This window comes from Sorex fumeus, unplaced genomic scaffold, assembly GCF_029834395.1.
Source record: "Sorex fumeus unplaced genomic scaffold, SorFum_2.1 ptg000037l, whole genome shotgun sequence".
Classification (NCBI taxonomy): Eukaryota; Metazoa; Chordata; class Mammalia; order Eulipotyphla; family Soricidae; genus Sorex; species Sorex fumeus.
In genome coordinates this window covers 34407386-34432836 of record NW_026606094.1, presented here as the reverse complement: position 1 = coordinate 34432836, position 25451 = coordinate 34407386, and the positions used below count along the sequence as shown (strand labels likewise).

At 35.0% G+C, this 25451-nt stretch overlaps 1 protein-coding gene across 4 annotated transcripts in view; it reads left to right on the top strand.

Moving 5' to 3' along the window:
• Positions 1-25451, top strand: part of PCLO (piccolo presynaptic cytomatrix protein) — a 382693-nt gene that overhangs the window by 240321 nt on the left and 116921 nt on the right. For all 4 annotated transcript variants that reach the window (XM_056118261.1, XM_056118260.1, XM_056118262.1 and 1 more), the window contains exon 10: positions 5561-5686. In XM_056118261.1, the coding sequence (XP_055974236.1) occupies positions 5561-5686 (126 nt within the window). The remainder of the gene's footprint in view (positions 1-5560; positions 5687-25451) is intronic.

Below are 25451 nucleotides of genomic sequence, written 5' to 3'. Positions count from 1 at the left end.
TTCTCCAATGTGGTACTTCCTCTGTCTACCTTTGTTTTCTTTCTGCCTACTGTCTTTTCTTGAACACTTTTGAAATATAATGGGAATTTTGTATTGTAAATTAAAAGTTATAGTATTAATGAAGTCGGTGAGCCCTCTCAACTGGCTAATGTGAGGCAGAAAGGAAAAGAAAAACCACTTTCTCCCAAGCCACTTCTTCACCCTCAGGACCATCTGGGAAGTCTAGTTTTGATAAAGTCTGTGATGAGCCCCTGCCAGGCCCTACAAGGGCCCCACTGGCCCAATAGGTGGCCATCCAGCCACACCTAACACCAACCTTACCTTCTTGGCATGAACGTTAATCCCCAGCACCCAATTTCTTTGGGAGCTGTGGACTAATGCTGAAGTATGGAATTGCTCTTTGCAGAAAAACAAAACCAGTCCTAGGACTTAGCTAGACCTTTTGTGTCCTTATCTTTTTCACAGAAAAGAATTTCAGGAGTAGACAAGTGGTGTAGTAAAAACCAGTTTTATTTGGAGGTTTTAAGGGGAAGGGAAGGGAGACAGAGAAAGGAAGAATGGGTAGCATGTTCAAGACAGAGAACACGGTCTTCTCCAAAGACAGAGAGCAGCCACATGAACAGAAGCAGCATATGGGCTTGGGCAACATACTCATGCTTTTCCTTTGTTCATAAAACTTAATATGAAAAAAACTTTATGGAAAAAACTTTCATAGTTTTTTTTTCTTTTTTTTTTTTTAACACAGTTTCTAGCTAGGTAAGAGTCCTTGCTTGGGTGGTTGCCAACGGGGTAGAGTTGGGAGTGTTGATGGTCTTGTTTGAAATTCCTTTTTTGTGTTCTTTGTTCCTGTTGGAACTTCTCTCAGTGGAGGGGTCCAGCCTTTCTGTATTTCTGGTGCCAGATAAAGTTATAGTTCTTTTGTTGTTGTTGTTCTTTTTTTTTTTCTTTTTGGATTACACTCAGCAGTGCACAGGGGATACTCCTGGCTCACCTCATGCACTCAGGAATTACTCCTGGTAGTGTTTGGGGGACATGAAAGGCAAACGCCCTACCTGCTGTGCTATAGCTCCAGCCCCAAAGTTCTAGTTCTTAAGCTTACAAAGTAAACTCTTTGTAGCCTTGTGGCTATTAGTTTTATTACTTCTCAAGAATTCCATTGCTATAAGGGCCCTTTTCTATCTACATGCCTACATCATTAAGATTTGGAGGTTTGGTCACATCCATTACAGTGATAAGAGTGACTAGCATTTCTGTGGTAGAGGTCCCTCCTGACAGTGCTGGCCCACACAGTCCCAGGAATTGAACCCAGGCTTCCAACATGCAGAGCATGTCTCAGTCCATTAGCTATCTTTCTAGTCTTTATGCAGTTTTAAAAGATAAGGTATATCTATGTTCTCAAAAAAGTACAGTTTTTTTTAATAGACATTGGATATCAACAGTAAATATTAATGAACAGCACTGTCACTATCACTATCCTCCCGTTGTTCATAGATTTGCTCAAGCGGGCCCAGTAACATTGTGAGACTTGTAACATATCTTACATAATGTTTTATGCTTCAGAGGACATTTTTTAAGGACTGAAAGATATAACAAAGAATATAAAGTTAAATTTCTTCAACGTACCTCCCATAGTTGCCATAGTGCCTTGCATTTTTTAAACCATGGAGCATATAAATTTGAACAAACTTCGTTTTAAGCTATTTTCCTCTCTTTATTTTCATAGAGAATGAATCGATTAGGAGTCTAATTTTTTTTTGGTCATGATTGGGTTATTTTTCTTCTAGCAGAGACAGATAATTCAACCTTTCACAGTTTTATTGGGTACAGACTGTATTTTTAAGTGCTGATGAAATTCCAGGCATGAATCTTAAAATCTAGTAGCTTTCTTTTTGTAAAGATAATTACTTAATACAAACTGTTTTTGTTTCCTGCAGCTCATAAAGTGAAATAACATTATTCATATACTTACCAGGACCAATTTTTAAAAGCTGTATGACGAAAAACTTCAGACTGTTTATATGAAACCATTAGGAATCTATATCAATATCTCATTATTCTGTCTATATTATTATTTTATACTGTATTTGATTATTCCTTCAAATTTATTGCTGTCCTTTTGCTATTTTAATTTTATCTTTGTTCTATTGTGCTAAAACTAGGGGGACATTTAAAAGGAAGAATAACTGAAATAAGACCTATTAACTTCTTGGTAGAAATATTCTCATATAAAAACTAGATTCAATTTTAATATATATGTTTCACAAAATTAGCAAGAAAATTGTCATTTTTAATAATAAATGCTAGCAGTATACTGTATCATCTCTTTGTGTACCCCAATTCTTTTCATACCTACTTAAAATAATAAAAAAATAAAGTATTTCTCTACTGAATTTCTTCATCATTGGTTATTACTTGAGTGTATTTTCCATGAGTCCTTAGAAAGCATAACCTCTTACTGAATTGTTTTCAAGTAAGGTTTTAAAACACCTCGGAGTTGTTTATACACGTATAAATTCAAGGCTAGAATCAGAAACTACAGTCTTTGTCAGTGTGTAGAAGTTTACCTAGTAATATGCAAGCCCGAGAACACAGCTTTTTTCCCAGGCTAATCTCAGTGTTATTTGATACCCAATCAGAAGCCAAATTGGGGAAAGGAGAGACAATTCAATAGATGAAAGCCCCGCCTCTAGCATAAAGCCAAGTGTAACTCTAAGCACTCTTCAATGTCCTCCCTCCCTAGTGCCTAACTTGAAGGATTAAGTATTTGGTGATATTAAAGATTTACTGTTGGCTTTTGCTACGATTATCATTTTATGTCAATATACATATGAAATGCACAGATTTTTTAGAGGAATATACTAAAACATTTACAGGTTAAATTATATATTTAAATGTGAAATTATATCATTACTGTGATTTCTTTAAAAGTGAATAATAGTGAAGAAATAGATTTAGAAATGTTGATCTTGATTTATTGCTGTTGGAATTGAATGATTAATCACAATGGATTTTATAGTCATGTTACTACTTCATCATGCATGGTTATTTTAATAATAAAAATTTAATTTTTTTCTTATATTTAACTTCACCAGGTAGCACTGTAGCACTGTCCTCCCATTGTTCATCAATTTGCTCAAGCGGGTCCAGTAACATCTCCATTGTGAAACGTGTTACTGTGTTTGGCATATTGAATATGTCATGTGTAGCTTGCCAGGCTCTGCTGTGCGGGCGACATACTCTCGGTAGCTTGCCGGGCTCTCCGAGAGAGGTGGAAGAATCAAACCCGGCTTGGCTGGGCTGGCCGTGCACAAGGCAAACGCCCTACTCGCTGTGCTATCGCTTCAGCCAATAGTAGAAAAACTAAGTAGTGACTTAACCATCTTTATAAAATAATGATTTACAAGGAAAGAGTGAAGCTACTGGTTACTTGTGAATTTTCATTTGGTTTAAATTAAACCCATTAGAAGTAGATGTACTATATATATTATATATATATATATCATAAACTATTTTAGCTGGGTAAAACATTAAGATATTTTATGAAAACTATTAAGTACACTATAAAAAGTTTGAAAATATTTAGTACAATGGTTTAAAATCTTTTATTCATGTACAAAGTTGAAAAATGAGAAAACAAATAATTAGTGTGAAATTCAGAAAGACCTTAGTTGGGTTGTACCTCTATAGCTAATTTACGTTTTGAAGATAAATTTGTCATAAAGTAACACCATCTCTGTGTCACTAATGTGAAATGTTATACATAATGGTGTGCGCAACAAATGTTATTTTCCCTTCTCTTAAAAATGATCAGAGTAGAGGAAAAACTGCTGTGCTCACAAAGTGAGACTTTATACCATTAGAATTCCATCTTATGGCTCCAAAAACATAGCTGTTTAAAAACAAGCCAAAGAAATTTTTCCCATTAAAAAAAGTGTATTTGCTCATGTATAGTTCAGTTCCATAATGGACCGGCTACATCTGCAAGGCTATAAAAACTAATTAGCAAATAAATTGGTGAAGAAGTTAAAGATGCTTAGGTTCAAAAGATAGCAGTGACTTCTATGAATAAAAGTGGCCCATATTCTACCAAACCTCATTTGTATAGATTATGAAAATAGTGAACAAATGCAGCCAGCTCTTTTTATTATTATTTTAATAGTTATACTGTAGTATGATTTAGATATTTTGAATATGATATTTAAGAATTTTCAGAGTTGTACAACCATGCCATAATAATTTTTAAAGCATAAGTGATACAGAAATAGGAAGTCAAAGATTTGTCTTTTAAAGTTTATACATTTTTCAAGAGTTAAAAATGGTTCCTCAGGGCCAGAGTGACAGTTCAGCAGGTAGGGCATTAGCCTTGCATGCAGTTGACCCAGGTTCAATTCCCCATCATCCCATATGGTACCCTGAGCACTGCCCGAGTACACAGCCAGGAATAACCCCTGAGCATCGCCAGATGTGACCCAAACAGCAAAAAGAAAAAAAAAAGAAAAAAAATAGAAATTGTTCTTCAGTCACTAAATGGAGCATCTTCATTTTAATTATGCAATTAATTGTTGATCTTCATCAAAGGAGAAAGTTTCTTTCCTTTATTATTTTCGTTTAAAATTACCCTTGCCATTTGTACCCTTTGTAACAAAAAAAAAATGTGTCTGGTGCTAAATGATCAACAATAGTTTTCTGATGCATAAAAATAAGTTAAAATGTCAAAAGTTCATTTTTATCTCAATTGGACTTCTCATGATAATTATTCTCCATATTTTTTCCATGTGACTTATTTCAGGAAAATTTGTTCTTTGGTGTATTGCACAATTTACTAATTTATTAATTTATCTTGTACCTTATAGTAGCTGCCATATTAACAATTATAGAAATGAATTAAGGCTTAAGTTAGAAGTATTAGTTTATGTTACATTATTTTTTCTTTATGAATTGCAATTTTTTGCTTATTTAAATTGCTTCTCAGTCAATGATAGTTAGTACTGCCTGTTCGTAAATTCTATGTTCTGGAGTACTTGTATTGGGAACACTTTCTGCACCTTCTACCTGTTTGTAAGTTCTATGTTCTGAAGTTCTTGTATTGGGAACACCTTCATGCCAATGCTTGTAAGATTGCAGGTTAAAAATTAGCAAATATATTTATATTTTATCTCGGTAAAATTGATGAAATAAAAATGCTGTTATTATAAATTTAATTTTTAATATATCTTCCCTAGAGCTAGCATAGCAGTAGGGCGTTCCCCTTGCGCGCAGCCGACCAAGTTGGGTGTGATTCTTCTGCCCCTCTCTGAGAACCCGGCAAGCTACTCAGAGTATCTCGCCCACACGGCAAAGCCTGGCAAGCTCCCCATGATGTATTCAATATGCCAAAGACATTAACAAGTCTCACAGTGGAGACATTACTGGGCCCACTCAAGCAAATCGATGAACAATGGGAGGACATTGCAGTGCTATATCTTTCTTAAGATTTCAGAAGTTTGTTTCATATCAAGTATTGCCAAAATTGTAATAATCTAACTATATTATTACAAATAATTTTCTATTCCTAATACAGGTAATGGATTAGGAATTAGAATTGTGGGTGGTAAAGAAATCCCTGGACATAGTGGAGAAATTGGAGCCTATATTGCCAAGATTCTTCCTGGGGGAAGTGCAGAACAGACAGGGAAACTTATGGAAGGTAAGAATAAGGATTTCAAAGTAAATTAAAATGACTGTGTTCATATTAAATATATTTCAATTTAATATGCATTTTATGGAACTACCTAAGCAAAGATCCACTCTTATAATTAATTGTGAGTTGTACAATATAAAAATGGATATATGTACAGTTATAATCATTTTATTTTCAATTGCATTGCCCTTTGGCAGTTAATTTACGATAGTGATATCTTCTTTGAGTAACACAAATTAGTCAAAGATTTTATACTGACTGGTATAATATTTTTTAAAAAAGCATTAAGTTATGTTAGCATTTTGTAAAAAAATTTGTAAATATTAACAAAATAAGAGTCATGAAATTATCAGACAATTCTATACATGATGAAGTTAGGTCAGTGAACTTTAAATGACTAACAGTCCAAATACATCTTATGCCTTTTTCTGTAAACAATGCTTTATTGGAACTTGGCCAAAATAAAAATTTTAAATACTGAACATGATTTGTTTTCATACTAAAAGCTAAAGTGTATTCATAACAGAGTCTAAGTGGTATATAAATAATACTCTTTGACCTTTTATAGTTGCTAGATGCATTCAGATCCTATCTACCTCATCACATAATAGCATTTTAAAATAACATATCTAATATGATCATAAAATATCTTGCCTATTTCTTTTAGTAAATTATTACAGCATAACTATCAAAATACCTAACAATAATTTTGATTTATTACTTAAATTAGCTATCTACCTTTTCCAGACTTTAACATAGGGATACATACTTCGGAGACTCCCATTGTTTTTACAATAGCAATATTTTACTATTAAATCGCTCAACTTAATTCTTTATCTTACTGTAGAAAAAATACTTATTTGTAAGTTGTTTACTATTATTTATACTTTACTAGGAAAAGATTCTCTGTTTTTCCTTAAGACATTTAATCAAATTAAAATAATTCATTATCATTTAAAAAATCAAAGATGTAGGAAACTACCAAAATATTTCCTGGATTTTTTATTGATTATTATAATAAATACAAACTCAATGCAATATTTGTTCATTACAGTTTCTATTGATACCAGTCTGAAAAAGTAAATTATGAAATGAACATCACTTCCCAAGTTACTATTTCATAATAGTAACTAATAGTTAATAGCTTAGCTTGGCCATGTTGGTAGTATCTGCAGTATTTGTCTAAAGTGAGAATCAATACTACAAATCAGTCCTTTTTGTTTATTTGCTTGATGGTTTTCAGAATGCCGGTTTACCAAGACATCACCAGATACATAATGGAGAGTATATCATAGTAAATGTGCTAATGTTACAATGTTATTTATAAGGCTGAAAAATTAAGAACTAGTTAGGTCACTAAGTAAAGGAACAAATGATATAAGTAAGGATTTAATGATTATGAGGATGTACTGGGTCCGTATAAGTTTTTCGTGACTGTAATCATGCCATTGAACTCTGTAGTTATGTTATAGGAATTGAGACCCATTTTTTAAGAATGTGTGTGATATAAGCATTATGTTATCTGTATTCTTTAAAGCAAAAACTAACAATAACTGCCAGATTAGTTTGACAAATATATTAGAATAATTTGAATATAAAATCGCATGCCCTCATTTGTATTTGTATGATTGAAATGAATAGATGCCACAAACAAGGATAATTTAAAGATAATTTATTGAAATGTACTGTGATAAATTATGTTCTTGCTCTTTGTTGCCTGTTTGACTGTTTTTAAACTACACAAATTTGAATTTGAAAAATAAGTATAAAACAAACTCACTCAAAAGTGATCATGGGACTAAGCCTAATACTACCTTTGTGATTTTTCAAGCTTAAAAGACTTGCTCTTTTCTCTTTGATGTAGTTGGTTTTGATTTGAAATTTGTTTAAGCAGGAAATTATTTGAATCTAAATACATGTGATTTAATATACTTCTATTTTATAATTATGTTATTTTTCCAAAGTTTTGCAAAGTTGCCAATTAAGACCTTTCTCTCAGGATAGATAATGTTGTTAGAGTTTTAAGTCTTGTAATACCAAAGCCATATTTGTTATTTATAATATCTAACTTTATTTCATGTATTCTAGAAACATAGATCTCTACTAAAACACTTGATGATATTAAAACCCTTATGCTTTTCCCTGCATTTTGATTTTGAAACATTAAATATTTTGAGGAGTAACTTATATGTATCTGAGGTCATTTATCGTCTACCAAACATAAGTAACATATGTTCCGTACCTAGGGTTTTTAACTTTCATGATCTTAAATTGCTATTGAAGGCATTGAATCTAGTTAGTTCTCCACAGATTTACATTATTTCCTGTAGACTATATATATGTGTATATATGTGTATACATGTGTATATGAATAGAGATAAGTTGATAGATATGATATGCATTTGTGTTTATGCAGTAAAATTTCTCCATTTATATAGATGTTCCAGGTAGATTTAGCAATTAATTTGTTCATTTCCAGAGATATAGTTCTCCATTTTTGAATGTAAAAGCCTTTGAACTCAGATTTTATTCACTTCCATTTTATTTAAAACACAAAAGACAATTGATTGTAGAATTTTTAAACTAGCCTTTTTCCTCACCACAATAAAACTTTAAAGCTATTTAGAGATGGTTCAATAAATCTTCTGAGTTTTCTGCCATTTATAGACTCCAATAAACTTCATATTCATCATGGTCTGGCATGTTTAAGTACTTGCAGCACTAGTAGCAGATTCTGTGTTGATTTTAGGAGAAGGTTTTGAAATGTCCTCTAGCTTTTTAGTCTCATGCAGTTAAACATATTGAGCAATCATGTAATACTATTCAGAAAGTATATTTTGGAATAGTACTTATAAAATGTATAACTAACATAAAATGAAAGAGAGGAAATCCCAAATATGTAAAAATCTCCAGGGTACTTTATGATTCTCTGCCTTAGTGATTTGTTTGAAAATATTGGGATGAGGGCAGTGAAGATGAGGGACTGCTGTGTTTGGACCATACCTGATGGCTTAGTGTTTTCTCCTGGCTAGCTCAGGGATAACTTGTGGCAGTACTAGGGTGACCATATGCAGTGCCAGGCAACAAACTGGGTTCAGCCTTTGTAAGGCAGGCACCTTTCTTCAATTCTACATTTCTGGCCTGGAAAATAATTATTTCAACCTTTTTAAAAAATCAGATTTTTGGCTACAAGGTACATGGAGTGCCTGAACCTGAGTATAGACTCGGGGACTGTGGAGAGAGGGAGCAAACATGGATGGCACCGGCTTCTCTCCTTTTCAATAAAGTTGCTGATACAGAGTAAAAAAAGAAAAAAGTATTTCTGAAACAGATTGTTTATCCTGTTAGAGGATGTAAGGGAATGTTGTGTTTCACAATGCTAAGAATCAGCAAAATTTAATTTACATAATCATTAGGTTCTCATCAGTAAGTTTGTTTTACAACAATTCTAATATTAGCTTATGTACTGTTCACTAAAGAACAATACTATTAAAGTGATTTCCTCAACCAATCTTTTAGTTTTATAAGCCCACAATTTTTTTTAAATCTCAGGTAACAGAGATTTAAGGAACCCTAATCTTACAAAATCTTAAAATATATTATCTGAATTTTAGTAAGTATTATACAATTACTAAAGAATGACCTTTTGCTTTCTGTAACTGTCCCTTTTAATGCACAAAATTGGTCTTTGTTATAATGGAAAAACATGAATATAAAAGATCTGGTGACCTAAACTACAAATGTAAATTTCTAACGTGCTATTTCTCACTTTTTCTTTTGGACTCTAGTTCTAATAATCTTAGACCAACACTGCTGTGTCAACAAAATGCTTATAATTTTTGAGTTTCAAATGGTATCTAATATTATCTTTTATTCCTGTATTTAGTATTATTTCTCCTTAAGCTAATTTCAACTAAAATTAATCTTGAATGTGTAGATCTGGAGTGTGTTTGCTACTACCGTTTAAAATCTTTATCCTTGAGCAAATTATTATAAGCCTTATTCATATAAAAAATGTCATTACCCTGTTCAGAATAATCTACACCTTTACTAATGGTCTTAAAAAATTAGAAACTTCCTCTCTAATTTACTTTTTATGCTTTAAACTATATTTTAAGTGATGAGACCTATTCGATATAATTACAGTTGTATTAAGTTTTAGATTTATTGCTTTATTTAAAAATAATAATTTATTTTAAAATAACTTTATATGATCCTTTTACATCTATCAACCATCTCCTAGACTATTCAGCTCATAATATAGTTTTTAGTATCTCATGATAAGCAAGACATTTTTTTTCTCTGATAAAGACCTGGTTCATCTATTCTTTGTGTTCTATCCACATGGGAGTTTATCTGTTGAGTCCTTTAAAATAGTCTTCTGCATCTCAGTCCTTAGCACAGTGCTAACTAAAACAGCTCCAAGAAAAATAGTTAGCAATGAGTTATAAAGAATTAGTTTTAAATTACAAAGTTTACGTATGATGGAGTTGCATAAAGCCAATAAATGATACATGGAGTCACAATATTATTATAAATCATTAGCTATCATTTCTTTCTGTGTAAAAATAAGATAGAATAATTATTTGGTAAATAACTTTTTATTTTCAGAAATGAAAAAAATGAAAACCACTTTCTCCAAGAACACATTTTTACAACTTTGAGTTGATTGCTCAAATATTTACATAAGCTTACTTTTTTTTTAGTGTAGTATTGTTCTTTTGTATTTGAATTTAAATTTAGGTCTCTGAAGTGGACTTGGGTGATTTTACTTTCTGATCTGGAAGAACCTTTGAACTCGAAGGTTGCAGCAGCGTCTCCCTGTGTTGGCTGAGGCAAGAAGGGGATTTTTCTTTAAATGTTCCTCCTTCTCAAACCCAGATTATCCAAAACATCATGTTCGTTCTTTAGAGAAGGTGAAGGACAGAAAACAGAGGAGTTTTAAATTAGAAGTTAAAATCTCCACTGGGAACATCAAGTGCAAGATAGTAGTGTTTACTGCCTGGTAGCTCTATTTCTGATTCATTTTTACTTGGTGAATGTGTTTTTATCTAATTCTTAAAATGGAAATAACTCACTGATTGCGTTTTCCCAAAGTTTGATGTTTACTAATTCATTAAATGTGGACATGATTTCCTTTAGTTGGAGTCCTTCCCCAATCAGGAAAATTGCACTCAAATTTCACACAGCTTGTTCTCTTTTCATCTGATTTCTTCAGATGCTCAGTTCTATTACACCTTGCATTTGAAAGGAGTGAGGCGAAAGGTGTTGGCTGATGATTTGTAATTTGATATATATAATTTAACATTTTATCGGGGACTGGCCTGTACATTCTTACAGATGAACATTTGAATATTTGTTTAAATAATTTGTCCTCTAGTACAGAGCAAAATAACAAAAAAAAAAAAACGTGTAGCACTGGAGCACTGTCCTCCCGTTGTTCATCGATTTGTTCGAGCGGGCGCCAGTAATGTTTCCATTGTGAGACTTGTTGTTACTGTTTGGGGCATATCGAATACACCACAGGGAGCTATCACTCCAGCCCTAGCAAAAACCTTACAGAGAATTAATATTTTAAAAGTTGTATACCTATCATAATGTTCAGTCTGAACATGTTCTTCATACTTATGTCATAAATTTAAGAGGAATAAACACCTGTAAACCAATTACAGTCTCTTATAATCACCTTTGCTCTTCCAAATATCTATTCTTTGAATTTCTCTACAGTTTTATGTGAATATTGATAAATTTTATAAGAATTTTTCCTAGTTTTTGCAATTTTATATAAATGATAATTTACTAAACATTTACTTTGCATTTTTTGGGGGGCTGCATAAAGTTTTTGCCTTTTGGGGATTTTTCTTTTGTTTTTCCTTGTATTTTGTTTTGTGGCCACACCTGGTGGTGTTCAAGGCTTACTTTTGACTTTGTGCTCAGAGATTATTCCTTATGGTGCTCAGGGGACAATATGCTGTCCTGGGGATCTAACCAGTGTGTGGCAATGTGTAAGGCAAACATCTTAACAATTGTACTATTTCTCCAGCACTTATAAAGTAAGTAAAGGCCCTTATAAAATTCATATAAGGTTTTTTTAGTTCTAATTTATTTATTTCAATTATAAAATAATCTATCATTGCATGTCTCTCTATTTAATTTAAACATTTTCTCCTTAGTTAATTATCTGTATTTTTTATAACTATGCTATAATTTCTGAAGTAGTCTTTTACACATCTGCAGGCATTTCTCTTACAAGTTAACGTCTTTATGATTCTGACTATCTTGTTAAATATGAGAACACTGTGTAGTTTCTTCAACTGTAGTGCAGTTTTCCAAATTATTCCTCAGTGTTATATTAATTTTGCCCTACTTGGTAGTAATTTTTTGTACATTTCTCTCTATATCTCTGTCCCTCTTTATAATTTTTGTCAAATATGATATGAATATATCTTATGTGGATCCAAATAATTATGTGATTGCGATTTTTGTTTATCTTCCATCAATAGAATTGGGCCGGATTATTTCCTATAAATCTTGTTAATTATTTTCATTTGTGATTTGCCTGTTTTTTTTCTCATTCTGTAACTGCTTGTTTGTGTATTATAAATTGATTTTTTGGAAATATTTCTATATTATGGATACAATACTCTTGTCAATTTTTTTAAAACATTCAGTGTATGACTTGCTTTTATATTTTCTGTCTTTATATAAGTTGAATTTTCAATATAATCAAATTATCTGTTTTCCATTAAGATTTATAAATATTTTATATTAATCAGAAAGTTCCACTGATCTTAAGGATAGTATTCTGTACTTTTTGTAGAATTGTAAAATTGTATCTCCAATAGAATATCCATATAGAAATAGATAATTTGTTTTTGTTCTTGTCTTTGACTTCCATATATTTCTCCTGAGGTAGAAATTTTAGTTTTTTTTTCCACTTCAATAGGGATGTACCATTTATTTACTTAAAAAAAAATTTTGTTTTGTTTGGGAACCATACCTGTTAGTGCTTAGGTCTTACTCAGATTCTGTGTTCAGGAATCACTCCTGGAAGACTTGGGGGAAGGTAGAGGGTGCCAAGGATCGGCTCTAGGTCAACTTCCATAAGGCAAGCACCCTTTCTGCTATACTCTCTCTCTGGTTCCCTCTCTGTACTATTTATTACATGGTATATCATTACTCGTACTGATTTGCTATACATCATTTTGTCACAGACTCATTTTTATGTGTGCATGAATCTTCAGTGAGTTGTATCTTCTATTGTACATGTCTCCATTCCTACATTAATGCTTTAATTTTTTTTTTTTTTGCTTTTTGGGTCACACCTGGTGATGCACAGGGGTTACTCCTGGCTCGGCACTCAGGAATCACCCCTGGCTGTGCTCAGGAGACCATATGGGATGCTGGGAATCGAACCCGGGTCGGCCACGTACAAAACAAATGCATTACCCGCTGTGCTATTGCTCCAGCTCCAATGCTTTAATTGTTATAGCTTTATATTAAGACTTAATATAGCAGCTGAATCTTCCCATATTGCTGCTCTCAGAATTGTTTTGGAACAATTATTGGCGTAGCACTGTCACACTGTCCTCCCATTGTTCATTGATTTGCTCAAGCGAGCACCAGTAATGTCTCCATTGTGAGATTTGTTGTTACTGTTTTTGGCATATCGAATACACCACAGGGAGCTTGCCAGGCTCTGCTGTGTGGGCAGGATACTCTCGGTAGCTTGCCAGGCTCTCCATTAATTTAATTTAATTAATTAAATTAATTTTATTTAATTAAATTAAACATTATTTTATTTTTTAATAAGTTTGTCAATTTCAGGAAAATATCTATAATGTTCAAACTGACTATAGATAAATTCAGTAAAAACTAGATCTCTTTATACTGGATCATTTCTGACAATTGTTAAACTTCTTGTAAGTTTTTATCATTTAATATTAAATCAAAATACTAGGATATATGCAGAAAAGATAGGGAATGAAAAAAATTAAAATTTGTCGAGGCATAATATTGTACCAAATTTAGCCTCTTATATGAATTATTATTTCTTTTCTTTTTTGTCGGGGGTGGGTGGTTGTGAACAACACCTGGGAATGCTTAGGGACTATTCCTGACTCTACATACAGGGATTGCTCCTTGTGAGCTCAGGGATTGAAACCTGGGTGGCCATGTGCAAGGCAAGTCCCCTACCCACATTTCTATCACAAGTCCAAATTATGATTTCTCAGTTTTATTAATCGCTCTTTTCCTTGGTCTCATTTTCCCAAAGTATATTTCTGCTGTTTTCTAATGCACTGTCAACAGAAATTGTGAAATACATTGCTGGCATTTTAAAATTTCTACTTTTTCATAGGAACGCAATGAATACATAGAAACTAAACATTCTTTATCCAACAAAATTATTAGCTTCTAGGTTGCCTAACTATAAGTCTATCTAATATTTTGAAGATGACCTGTATCTATGTTTAAGTTTTGATATTCTAAATCAAATTTTTTAGAATATTTTTGCTAAGCTGTTTGGAGCTAAGACAGGAATATAGTGTTAAATTCTAGATGTGACTTTCAAAACATTCCTAATGATCAGTGAGAACATAAAATAAGAGAACAGGACAGTAATATTAATTATATTAGCAATATCTTGTAAAATTAGATAGGATATAATTAGTGTCTCCCAATGCTTTAGACTTTAACAAAACTAAGTTAGTCATTACCCATTTCTGTGCTATTCTGTGAGGAAATATGTGTAGCATTCTGGGTGGAACTGTGCTGTGCCATAAATTCTACTGCGTGGATTTTTTTTTTAATTCTCAGGCTGGAGCGATAGCACAGCGGGTAGGGCGTTCGCCTTACACGCGGCCAACATGGCCGGCCCGAGTTCGATTCCTCCGCCCCTCTCGGAGAGCCCGGCAAGCTACCGAGAGTATTCGATATGCCAGACACAGTAACAACAAAGTCTCCAATGGAGACGTTACTGGGCCCGCTCGAGCAAATCGACGATCAACGGGAGGGCCTCAGTTTCCAGTTGTTTCAGTGTGGGAGATGTTGCTAGCTAGGTAGATCTTTGCAAAGGTGACTGGTTTGCGAAGGTCAGGGTTTCTGGCAAGAAACTGCTGTTGGATTTATGGTTGAGAAGAGCAATTGTAATGACAGTAAAGATAGATGTTTTAAAGTGGTAGTTCTTATTTTAGAAGTTGGTCTCTGGAGTTTTCTGTCCTGAAGATGTCTATGGTAGAAGAGCTAATTCCAATAGTATTATTAGATGACACTTTCCTGTGTGACTTAGGGGAGAATGTTCCTAGGCAAGAAAGTCTCTATTTCTGCTTATGCTTTTTTGGCATATGTTACAGATGGCATGGCAGTGATCAAGGTTGGAGATCAAGAAATGCACCACACAGATGAGTGAGCTTCCTTGTTCTTGTTCCAGGGGGATTACAAGGTATGGATTGGTCATTAGCATGAGATTTCTCAAAATACCTCCAAGCTGGTATGTCAGGTACATATTACACAAGAACACAATACTTATCAATCAATACACAATATTTTATATTTATTTTTAGGAAACAGTCCTATGGGAAAAATGCAAATCTGGGAACACAGACCAGTAAGTTATTATACACTGATTTTTAGGATGCAGTATCATATTTATCTTATAAGGATATTAACAATTAGCTATATTGCCAGCAGTGATATCTCCTTTTGTTCTTTTGTTTTGGAATTTGTCAGAGGAAAACTGTTTTAGTCAAAATATTTCTGGTAAAGACATTAAGAAAACAAAATACTGCCACATTTCATATATATACTACTCTAAGACCTAATTCAACCACTTTTACCAACAAGAGTAGCAAACTTTGAAGTACGTGTGTTGAGGTGAATTGCTTCTTAGTGAACAATTGTTTCTGTACTGAAATTTCAGAATCTGCTAATCAGTATGCCATAGAACAGATTACATTTTGAGTGGTTATTTTGGAAGCAAAGCAGTGATGCTGAACTGTCTCTTTATATCCACGCCAACTTTTTTAAGCCAGCCAGCACATTAGCATTTACCATATATAGGGATAAAGTTTTCAGAGTCTAACAGATTGGGGTTTTAATTCAGCTCTGTACTTACTATCTTCAGAAGTTGTTTGTCATCTAGTACCTTCTTCTCAGGAAATTGGAATAATAATTTGGAAATTGTTAGCAAATATAAAAATAATGCATCAGGAGCATATGATATATGGTGTTTAGCATAGGGCTTCATGCAAATAGTGAAAAGACTGTGCTTACTTTCATATGGAGATATGTATTATGCTCTTTTTTCCATATCTATGTGTGCTTTGATAATTAATCATGATCAGAGATCAGCTCTGAACTGCAAGAATATAGATTTTCTCTAATAGATAAAGGTTCCAAAAGTTAGAGTTAAACGATTGAATTGTGCTTTCCTTATGTTGTAAGTCAAGTTACTTAATGTTCCCCGAGTCTCATTTTATCTTGGCTGCATAATTAAGAAGTCAAGTCCTGTCTCACTGAGTTAGCAATGAGCATCAAAGAAGCCTGTGTGTTTTACAAACTCTTTAAATTCCAGTGCATAGATTAAGTATAGAACCAATTTCATTAAGGACAGAATCATCTTTCATAGATTACTGTTGTATAGTCGTCTTATAAAGATGCTGCCTATAAGGAAACATTGAACTTTGAGAAGTATCTAAAAGATAGTCTGTCACTTTAAAGGGTGATCAGGGGAAATATGTGGTGCTGGAGACTGAACATGGGTCAGCCACATGCAAGACAAGCACCTTATCCCTGAACTCTCTCTCCTGCTCAGAATGAGTAATTTTTTAAGTAAACATTTCTTCTATACACATATTAAAACTGACATCGTATTTAAAATCTCCATGCCTTCTTAATTTTTCTGTGACTATAAATGTGATTTTAAACATGAAAGTACTTTGGGGTTTTTTGGGGGTAGGCATGGGGAGTACACTCAACTGTGCGCACATGCTTACTCCTGAATCCACACTCAAGGGTCACTACTGGCAGTGTTCAGAGGACCATATGGGATTTGGGGAATGAAACCCAGGTTGGATGTTTGCAAAGCACATAGCCTAAATGCTTTATTATTGATCTGTACCTAAAAATGAAAGTTTAATCCATTTCCAGACTATTAAATCATAAATTTAATTAATCATTAAATGGATTCTGTTCTTTTCTTTTTTTACCAACAACATATTAAGCTCTGTGCTCTGGTAAAGATCCATGGATATATGTAAAATGAATATCTTTCTGTGACTTTCTTGGGTTTGTCCCTGAAAATAGATCATCTTAATGAACAGAATTGTGGTTTTGATATCAGATGTCTGGTCTCAGTCTGGTCCAGTCTTTCTTTTCTTTGAGTACCTGGATATTCTTGTGGTACTTGAGTACACATGGTTCCAGTATTACACATATAATTGCCAGGGATTGCACACTTGATGACTTTTGTGATGCTTGGATGCATGGAGTTGGTTGCAAATGTGCAAGAGATCATTGTTGTGAATTCATGATCCCGGCTAACTATACTGCTGCTATTAGATTCATATGTAGCACGGCCAGGAATTGAACTCACATTTTCATGCTTTCAAAACAAGCTCACAATTTCATGCGTTCAGATCAGCCATTAAGCTAATGCTGGATTGTGCTAAATCATTTTGCCACCTCTAAGCAAAAGAGTATGAGAGTTATTATTTCTCCACCTCCTCACCAGTACTTTCTGTCTTGTCATTTTTTTTCTTAAGTCGACCTGTTAGGAGTGAGTTGACATTATAGTTTTGATTTTTATTTCCTTGATGATTAGTGACATTGAGCGATCTTTCATAAGTTGTATTCTCACCCAGGAGGCCAGCATAGATTCCCATCAGTGTGAATATAGAAACATGACTTATTTTCTGAGAGTGGTGTGTAAATACTAAAAAAAAAAAAAGAATGTGAGATATATTCCAAGAAGTGGTATTGCAGGTTCATAGGAAAGCTCAATTTCTTGTCTTTGAAGGACTGTAGAAATGACATCTGTACCTATATGTTCATTGCATCACTGTTCACAATAGCCAAAATCTGGAAACAACTCAAGTGCCCTAGAACAGATGACTGGTTAAAGAAACTTTGGTATATCTACACAATGGAATACTATGCAGCTGTCAGGAGAGATGAAGTCATGAATTTTGCTTATAAATGGATAGACATGGAAAATATCGTGCTAAGTAAAATGAGTCAGAAAGAGAGGGACAGACATAGAAAGACTATATTCATTTGTGGAGTATAAAATAACATGAGGCTGACACCCAAGGAAAGTAGATGCAAGGAGCAGAAAGATTGCTCTATAGCTGGAAGACTGCCTCATGACTGGAGGGGAGAAGGCAGCTGGGATAGAAAAGGGATCAATAAAATTATGGCTGGAGGAATTGGTCGGGATGGGAGATGTGTGCTGAATTTAGATAATGGACCAAACATAATAACCTCTCAGTGTCTGTATTGCAAACCATAATGCCCAAAATTAGAGTATGGGGAATATTGTCTGCCATGGAGGCAGGGGGAGGGTGGGTAAGGGAAGATATACCGGGGATATTGGTGGTGGGGAATGTGCACTGGTGGAGGGATGGGTGTCTGATCATTGTGTGATTGTTACCCAGGCACGAAAGCTTGTAACCATCTCATGGTGATTCAATAAAATTTTTAAAAAAGGCGGGGGGGGGGAATGTGAGAGCGGTAGTACAGCAGGTAGCAGGGCTCCATGTGCTCTCCTGAGCCCACCCGAAGTGATCCCTGACTGCATCATCAGGAGTAATCCTTGAGAACAGTCAGGTGTAGCCCACAAACCAAAACTAAAACAGAATAAAAGAAAGAAAAGAGGGCTGGAGATGTAGTGTAGGGGGTTAAGAGCTCATCTTACATTCAGCCAGCCTGGGCCCAATCTTTAGAACTGCATATGGTTTCCAAGCACTTCCAGGAGAGATCCCTAAGCATAGAGCATAGCTCCTGAGCACCACTGCACGGTGCTAAGGGAAAAAAAGAAAGGAAAGTCAATCAAATATTTTCAATCCTAATTATCAACATGTACATTCTAAAAGGGCTGGAGCTATAGCACAGCGGAAGGGCATTTGCCTTGCGCGCAGCCAGCCTGGCCATCGCAGGTTCGATTCCTCCGCCCCTCTCGGAGAGCCCAGCAAGGTATCGAGAGTAAATCGCCCGCACAGCAAAGCCTGGCAAGCTACCTGTGACGTATTCAATATGCCAAACACAGTAACAACAAATCTCAAAATGGAGATGTTACTGGGCCCGCTGGAGCAAATCCATGAACAACGGGAGGACAGTGACAGTGACAGTGACATTCTATAAAGTTCTATATCTTACAGTTTTATGTTTGTTCAGTAATATCTTTAATCTGTATACCCAAATCGTCAACTAATACTTTCATACATACAATTAACTGGCATTATAACATATGGGGCTTTGTGGTATTTTTTAATGTGTGAACGTTGTTTATATTCAGGTAGGTGAGGGTGTAGGCTCATAAGTTTAGTGAGTTTTCCTGCCAACTGGTACTTGGATTGTCCTGGGAGATTGATAGTATTATTATTTCTTTCCTACCATTAACTCCCTGTGTGATGTTTAAAAAGTCACACCTCTTCATGTTTTACCTTTTTAGGGGATGGAACAGTAATACAGTGGGTAATACTGTCCTTGCACATGGCCAACCCGGGTTCAATCCCCAAGTGCAAAGCCAGAAATAACCCCTGAATATTGCTGGATGTGAGCCCCTCAAAAAATCATGTTTCACCTTTCTAATATCAGTTATAATAAGTTCAAACTGTATGTTCCACACAGGCTTTGCTTGATTTATTACAGGAATTTATACATATGAATCAAATGAGTTTTCTTTATATAATTCTCACTGAATAGTAATCTTTTTACAGTTACCACCACTGCTGTAACAATGAAATAATCAATTTCATTTGCTATGCAATTCTCTTTTTTATGATTGTATCTAAATGTATATTAAATCTACAAATGTTAAAGTCACTGATTCTAAAAGCTTTCAATATACTCATACCTAGAAAAGAAGTATGAATAGGACCTGGGAGATAGCTCAGAGATATTTCACATGCTCATATGTGGGAAGCCTGGCACCATATGGTTTTCCAAGTATATCTGGGAGCAAGTCCTTAGGCATGTCATTGAATAGCTCCTAAGCACTGCTTGTGTGGCCAAATACAAAAACAAGAATAAAAGTGTGGCTAAATGATCATCTCAATAATATTTCTTTGTGTGTTTTTTCCTGTTCAAACTGCAGAGTTTCAAATATGTAAACTAACTTTATATTCTAACGTACATAAAACAAGCCATAGTTTATTGACTTTTAATTTCTTTCTCTTCAATGAAAAGTGTGAGTAAAATAAGAAATATGGAAAGTGAGTAACTCAAGATCACAGCACAAATTTATGACAATTTCAAATATGGAACTTAACTTTTCCAGTTCTGAGTTATTTAAATTTTTATATATATTATACATATGTATATACACATATATACATATATTTTATGTATATATTTCAAGCTGTATAACATTTCTCTAAAGGACTATTGTTAATAGTTCTGTCCAAGGAAGAAAATTGAGTATATTGTCATATCACATATTTTCTAACAATCTTTTATTTATGAGTTGATGTTTATTCAATATAAAATATACAATAATTTAAATAAAAATAACATATTACCCAAATCTCTTATATGAGTTTATTTGATACTTCCAAAATTTGAAAGAATATTCAGTTCTAAAATTTACATTAAATAACATTATGAGTTCAATTCTATTTTCCTAATCCTACAAAAAGAGGAAGTGGTCACTTATTATATAATTTTAAATGTATATTTTAATGGAATAAAATCTTGCTATTTTTGATTGAAAGCAACATTAGTGTTGCTTTCATAAGCAACATAAGCACTGAGTAACTTCCTTGACATTTAAACGTGGAGGAAAACTTCAGTTTAGATACTCTACCTTCTTATTTCACAAATTTTGGAACAAGCTTAGAACAAGGCCCAGAGAGATCAACTTGGTAGAGTGATGCCACAGGGGTCCAAGGGAGCCAAAATCAATCATGGTGACTGTGACTAAGGTCAGTAAGATGTAATGTTAGAAATGAAATTATAAAAATTAGATGAAAATATTCATATGTTTGAGTGTTTTATAAATATATGAGTAAAGGTTTAGGTAGTTTAAAATAATATGGAAACTGAATTATTGTGAAATATTTGTTGAATTCACCATAAAAACTTGCAGTGCAAAAATTGAGTTCACATTAAGTTGTAAGCATGCAGTTCTCTTTTATCAGTCTGTCATAGTTTTAGTATTCGCCAATCATAAAGTGGAAATAGGGCTGAAAAAGATTCCAGGGATTAAGGCACTTGCCTTGCCAACCCTGCCTTAGTCCCCTGCACTGTACATGTTCCTCCTGAGACCCACCAGCAGTGATCACTATGCACAGGGCCGGAGTAAACCCAGAGCACTACAAGGTATGGTCAAACAAAGCAGAACAAATAATAGAATGGACAGAAAAACTAAAATAAAAATTTGTCAAGTCTAATTTCCCTTGAGAAAACTAAAAATAATGCATTTACCAGCTTGCTGCAGCTGATTCAGACAACTAAACAACAAAAGTAAATGTGAACATGGTATGGTTATAAAGAAGAGAAAGTATCAAAAGTGAACTACCAATGCATGCTTGTGAATAAAAATATTTCCTGATTGAATATTATATTATTGAAAATTGATCTCAGGTTTCCAATGAGAGGTGGACAAACTTTATGTTTAGTAATAAATACCAGAAACACTAATATTTGAAAAAATTAGAATTATTGGGTAAAAATAAGTAATATTGTTTTATCATTTATCGATTCAGTTTCTTTATTTTTTTTATTTTTTTAATTTTGTTTTAATTTTGTTGAGTCACCATTAGATATAGTTACAAGCTTTCATGTTTGAGTTACAATCACACAGTGATCAAACACCCATCCCTCCACCAGTGCACATTCCCCACCACCACTATCCCTAGTATATCCCCATTTTTCCCACCTTCCCACTGCCTCCATGACAGACAGTATTCCCCATACTCTCTCTCTACTTTTGGGCATTATGGTTTGCAATGCAGATAATAGAGGTTATCATGCTTGGTCCTTTATCTACTTTTGGCAAACCTCTCTCATCCAGACCTCTCCAACCATCATTTTCTTAGTGATTCCTTCTCTATTCCAGCTGTCAGACCCCATTTTCAGTAAAATGAAGTTCTGGTCATCTTCTTTTGGCATATGTCTATCAAATATAAGCTCTTAAGCTGAAAAATTCTATCATCACTGTTGTAAATTGAGTAAAAATCAAATTTCCTTAGCTAGGGAGAGAGAACTTTCTTGTCATATAATTGAAGTATTTACCATCAGTACAGTGTTCAAACATTATAATTAATTACATTTCTAATATTTTTTCTATTTTTTATTAAATCACCATGAAATACAGTTACAAAGCATTTATAATTTGGTTTTAGTCATACACTGTTCCAACACCCATCCCTCCACCAGTGTACGTTTCCCACCACAATATAACTCATATCCCTTCTCCCACCCCAGCCCCTCAGCCTACCTCTATGGCAGGCAGTTTTCTTTTCTGTCTGTCTGTCTCTTTCTCTGTGTGACTGTCTGTCTGTCTGTCTGTCTGTCTCTCTATCTCTCTCTCTCTCTCTCTCTTCCTCCCTCCCTCTCTCTGTTCTTTTGGGCATTATGGTTTGCAATACAGCTATTGAGCATGTTTAGTCCTTTATCTGCTTTCAGCACAAATCTTCCATTCAGAGTGATCCCTTCCAATCATAATTGTTGTAATGGTCCCTTCTCTATCCCAGCTGCTCTCTCCCTCAGCTCTTGAGGCAGGCTTCCAACCATGGACCCTTCACTCTGGCCCTTGTTTCTACTATCCTTGGGTGTTAGTCTCATATTATGTTGGTTTTTTTTCCCTTATATCCCACAAATGAATGCAGTCATTCTGTGTCTGCCCATCTATTTCTGACTTATTTCACTCAACAGAATACTATCCATGTCCATCCATTTAAAAGTGAATTTTATGAATTTATTTTTTCTAACAGCTGTATAGTATTCCATTGTGCAGATGCACCATAATTTCTTTAACCAGTCATCAGTTCTTGGGTTCTTGGGATGTTTCCAGATTCTGGCTATTGAGCAGTGCTGCAATGAACATACAAGTGCAGATTCCATTTCTGTTGTGTGTTTTTGCACCCTGAGGATTTATTCTCAGAAGTGGTAGTGTTGGGTTAAACAGGAGCTCAATTTCTAGTTTTTTGAGGAAAGCTTATATCGTTTTCCTAAAATGCTGGATGAGTCAACTTTCCCACAAACAATGAATGAGTCCCTTTCTCCCCCCATCAACACCAGCACTGGTTGTTCTTGTTCTTTTTGATGTGTGCCAGCCTATGTGGTATGAGGTGATACCTCATTGATATTTTAATTTGCGTCCTTTTTAATATATTTTTTTAAATTTTATTAGTGAGATACCATAAGATTCAGTTGTAGACTTACAAATTTTGTGCTTGGGTTTCAATTATACAATGATAAATACCCATCCCTCCACCAGTTCCCATTTCCCACCACCACTGATCCCAGTATCCCTCCCACCCCCCATCTCCCCCAACCCACCCTGCCTCTGTGGCAGGGCATTCCCCTTTGTTCTCTCTCTCCTTTTGGGTGTTGTGGTTTTCAAAAGAGGCATTGAGTGGCAATCATGTTTTTAAATATAAAAATGTTACTCAGAAAGCTAAAAATTAGTATTGTATATAGTTCATGTACATAATATATTCCAGCAGTTATTTCTAAAATAGAAAAGCAGTTGTATTATATTGAATATCCTTAGATTCAAGTTGAACAAATTACATTGACAAGGTTCTATGAAGCATTAATATTTAAATATTTTTAAGGTTTGACTTTTTAAATGTATGTATTTTTGGTTTTGTTACCACTCTCAGTGATGCTTTGTGCTTACTACTAGTCCTATGCTCAAGGGTCATTCTTGGTGGGATGTGGGGGGATCAAACTTGGGTTGAGTAGTCAAAAGAAGCACCTTTCCTGCTGTACTACCTCTCTGACCTCCATATTTGATTGTTTCAATCCATTTCAAAATAGTTTATAGAAATTTACAATGAAATATTTTTCAAAAAAGCTGTTTGAATTCATCCTCTATGTAACTCTCATAACTCCTGATTCCCTCTTAGAAGTTAATAATAACTGATTTATTTATCTACATAGTTATTTTTTTGTAGGAGTACTGCTATTTATTCAGCCACTGTTTAGCTGATTGAATTGGGCATGAACTCCACCTTAATTTTTTTTAATTAATTTATTTTCTTTTTATATTTATTTATTGAATCACTGTGGGAAAAGTTACTAAGCTTTCAGGTTTAAGTCTCAGTCATACAATGATCAAACACCTTTCCCTTCACCAGTACTCATTTTTCACCACCAAGAACCCCAGTATACCCCCTTCCCACCCCTCCAAATGTCTGTGAGGCAGATAATTTCTACTTAACTCTTCTCTACATTGATTACATTCATTATTTTGACAAAAGATACAACATTATTGTTTAGAATTTCCCCCCAAACAATCAGAATTGCTGAAAAGGCATTGTGAAATATTTTGTTTTCTACAGCTGGTTATGAGAATCATATAATGCCACGTGGCCACAATTTTGGATTTCTGCAAAGAGCCAGATATTTACAAGATTGGTTTCTGTGTGTCTGGTGTTATAGCGTGCCAGAGAGCCGCTCGTGGGGGGGGGGGGTAACTTGTGACCTCGGTAGGACGTGAAGGACATGCCGGTACCGCTCCCCCCCCTTCTCATGAGACTGCAGTTGCCCGGTCACTGCCAGCTCGTACCTGGATTTCCATTAAACTCTGAGGTGGCAGCCACCTTGCTGCCGGGGGGGGGGGGGGGGGGGAGGCGGAAGGGAGCAACACCCTTTCCCTCCTGGGGAGGCATGGCACAATAGTTTAACACATAGTCCATTCACTTTTCTGTCGCAAGCTGCCGGGTTCTGGATTAAGTCCTTTTGCCTCTGGAGCCATGGCCATGCCAGAGAGCCGCCTGTGGGGGGCAACTTGTGACTTTAGTAGGGCGTGAAGGATGAGCCGGTACCACACTCCTTCCCATGAGACTGCAGTTGCCCAGTCATCACCGGCTCATACCTGGTTTTCCAGTACGCTCTGAGGTGGCAGCCACCATGCTGCCGGTGGGGGGGGGGGCGGGGAGGCGGAAGGGAGCAACACCCTTTCCCTCCTGGGGAGGCATGGTGCCGTAATTTAACGCATGGTCCATTCACTTTTCTGCCACAAGCTTCCGGGCTCTGGATTAAGTCCTTTTGCCTTTGGAGCCATGGCCGTGCCAGAGAGCTGCTTGTGCGGGGCAACTCATGACCTCAGTAGGGCATGAAGGACAAGCCGGTACCGCCCTCCTTCCCATGAGACAGCAGTTGCCCAGTCACCGCCGGCTCATACCTGGCTTTCCAATAAGCTCTGAGCCAGCGACCACCATGTATGCAGTCCAGATGCATTTCTGCCAAAAGCTGCTGGGTTTCAAGATTTGTTTCTGAGTCTCTGGGATCATGGCTATTAATCAGCTTGATCAGGAGCCAGAAAGTCCGTTTGTAGGTGGCGACTCGGGGTCTCGTTGGGATGGGGAGAAAGAGTTGGCTC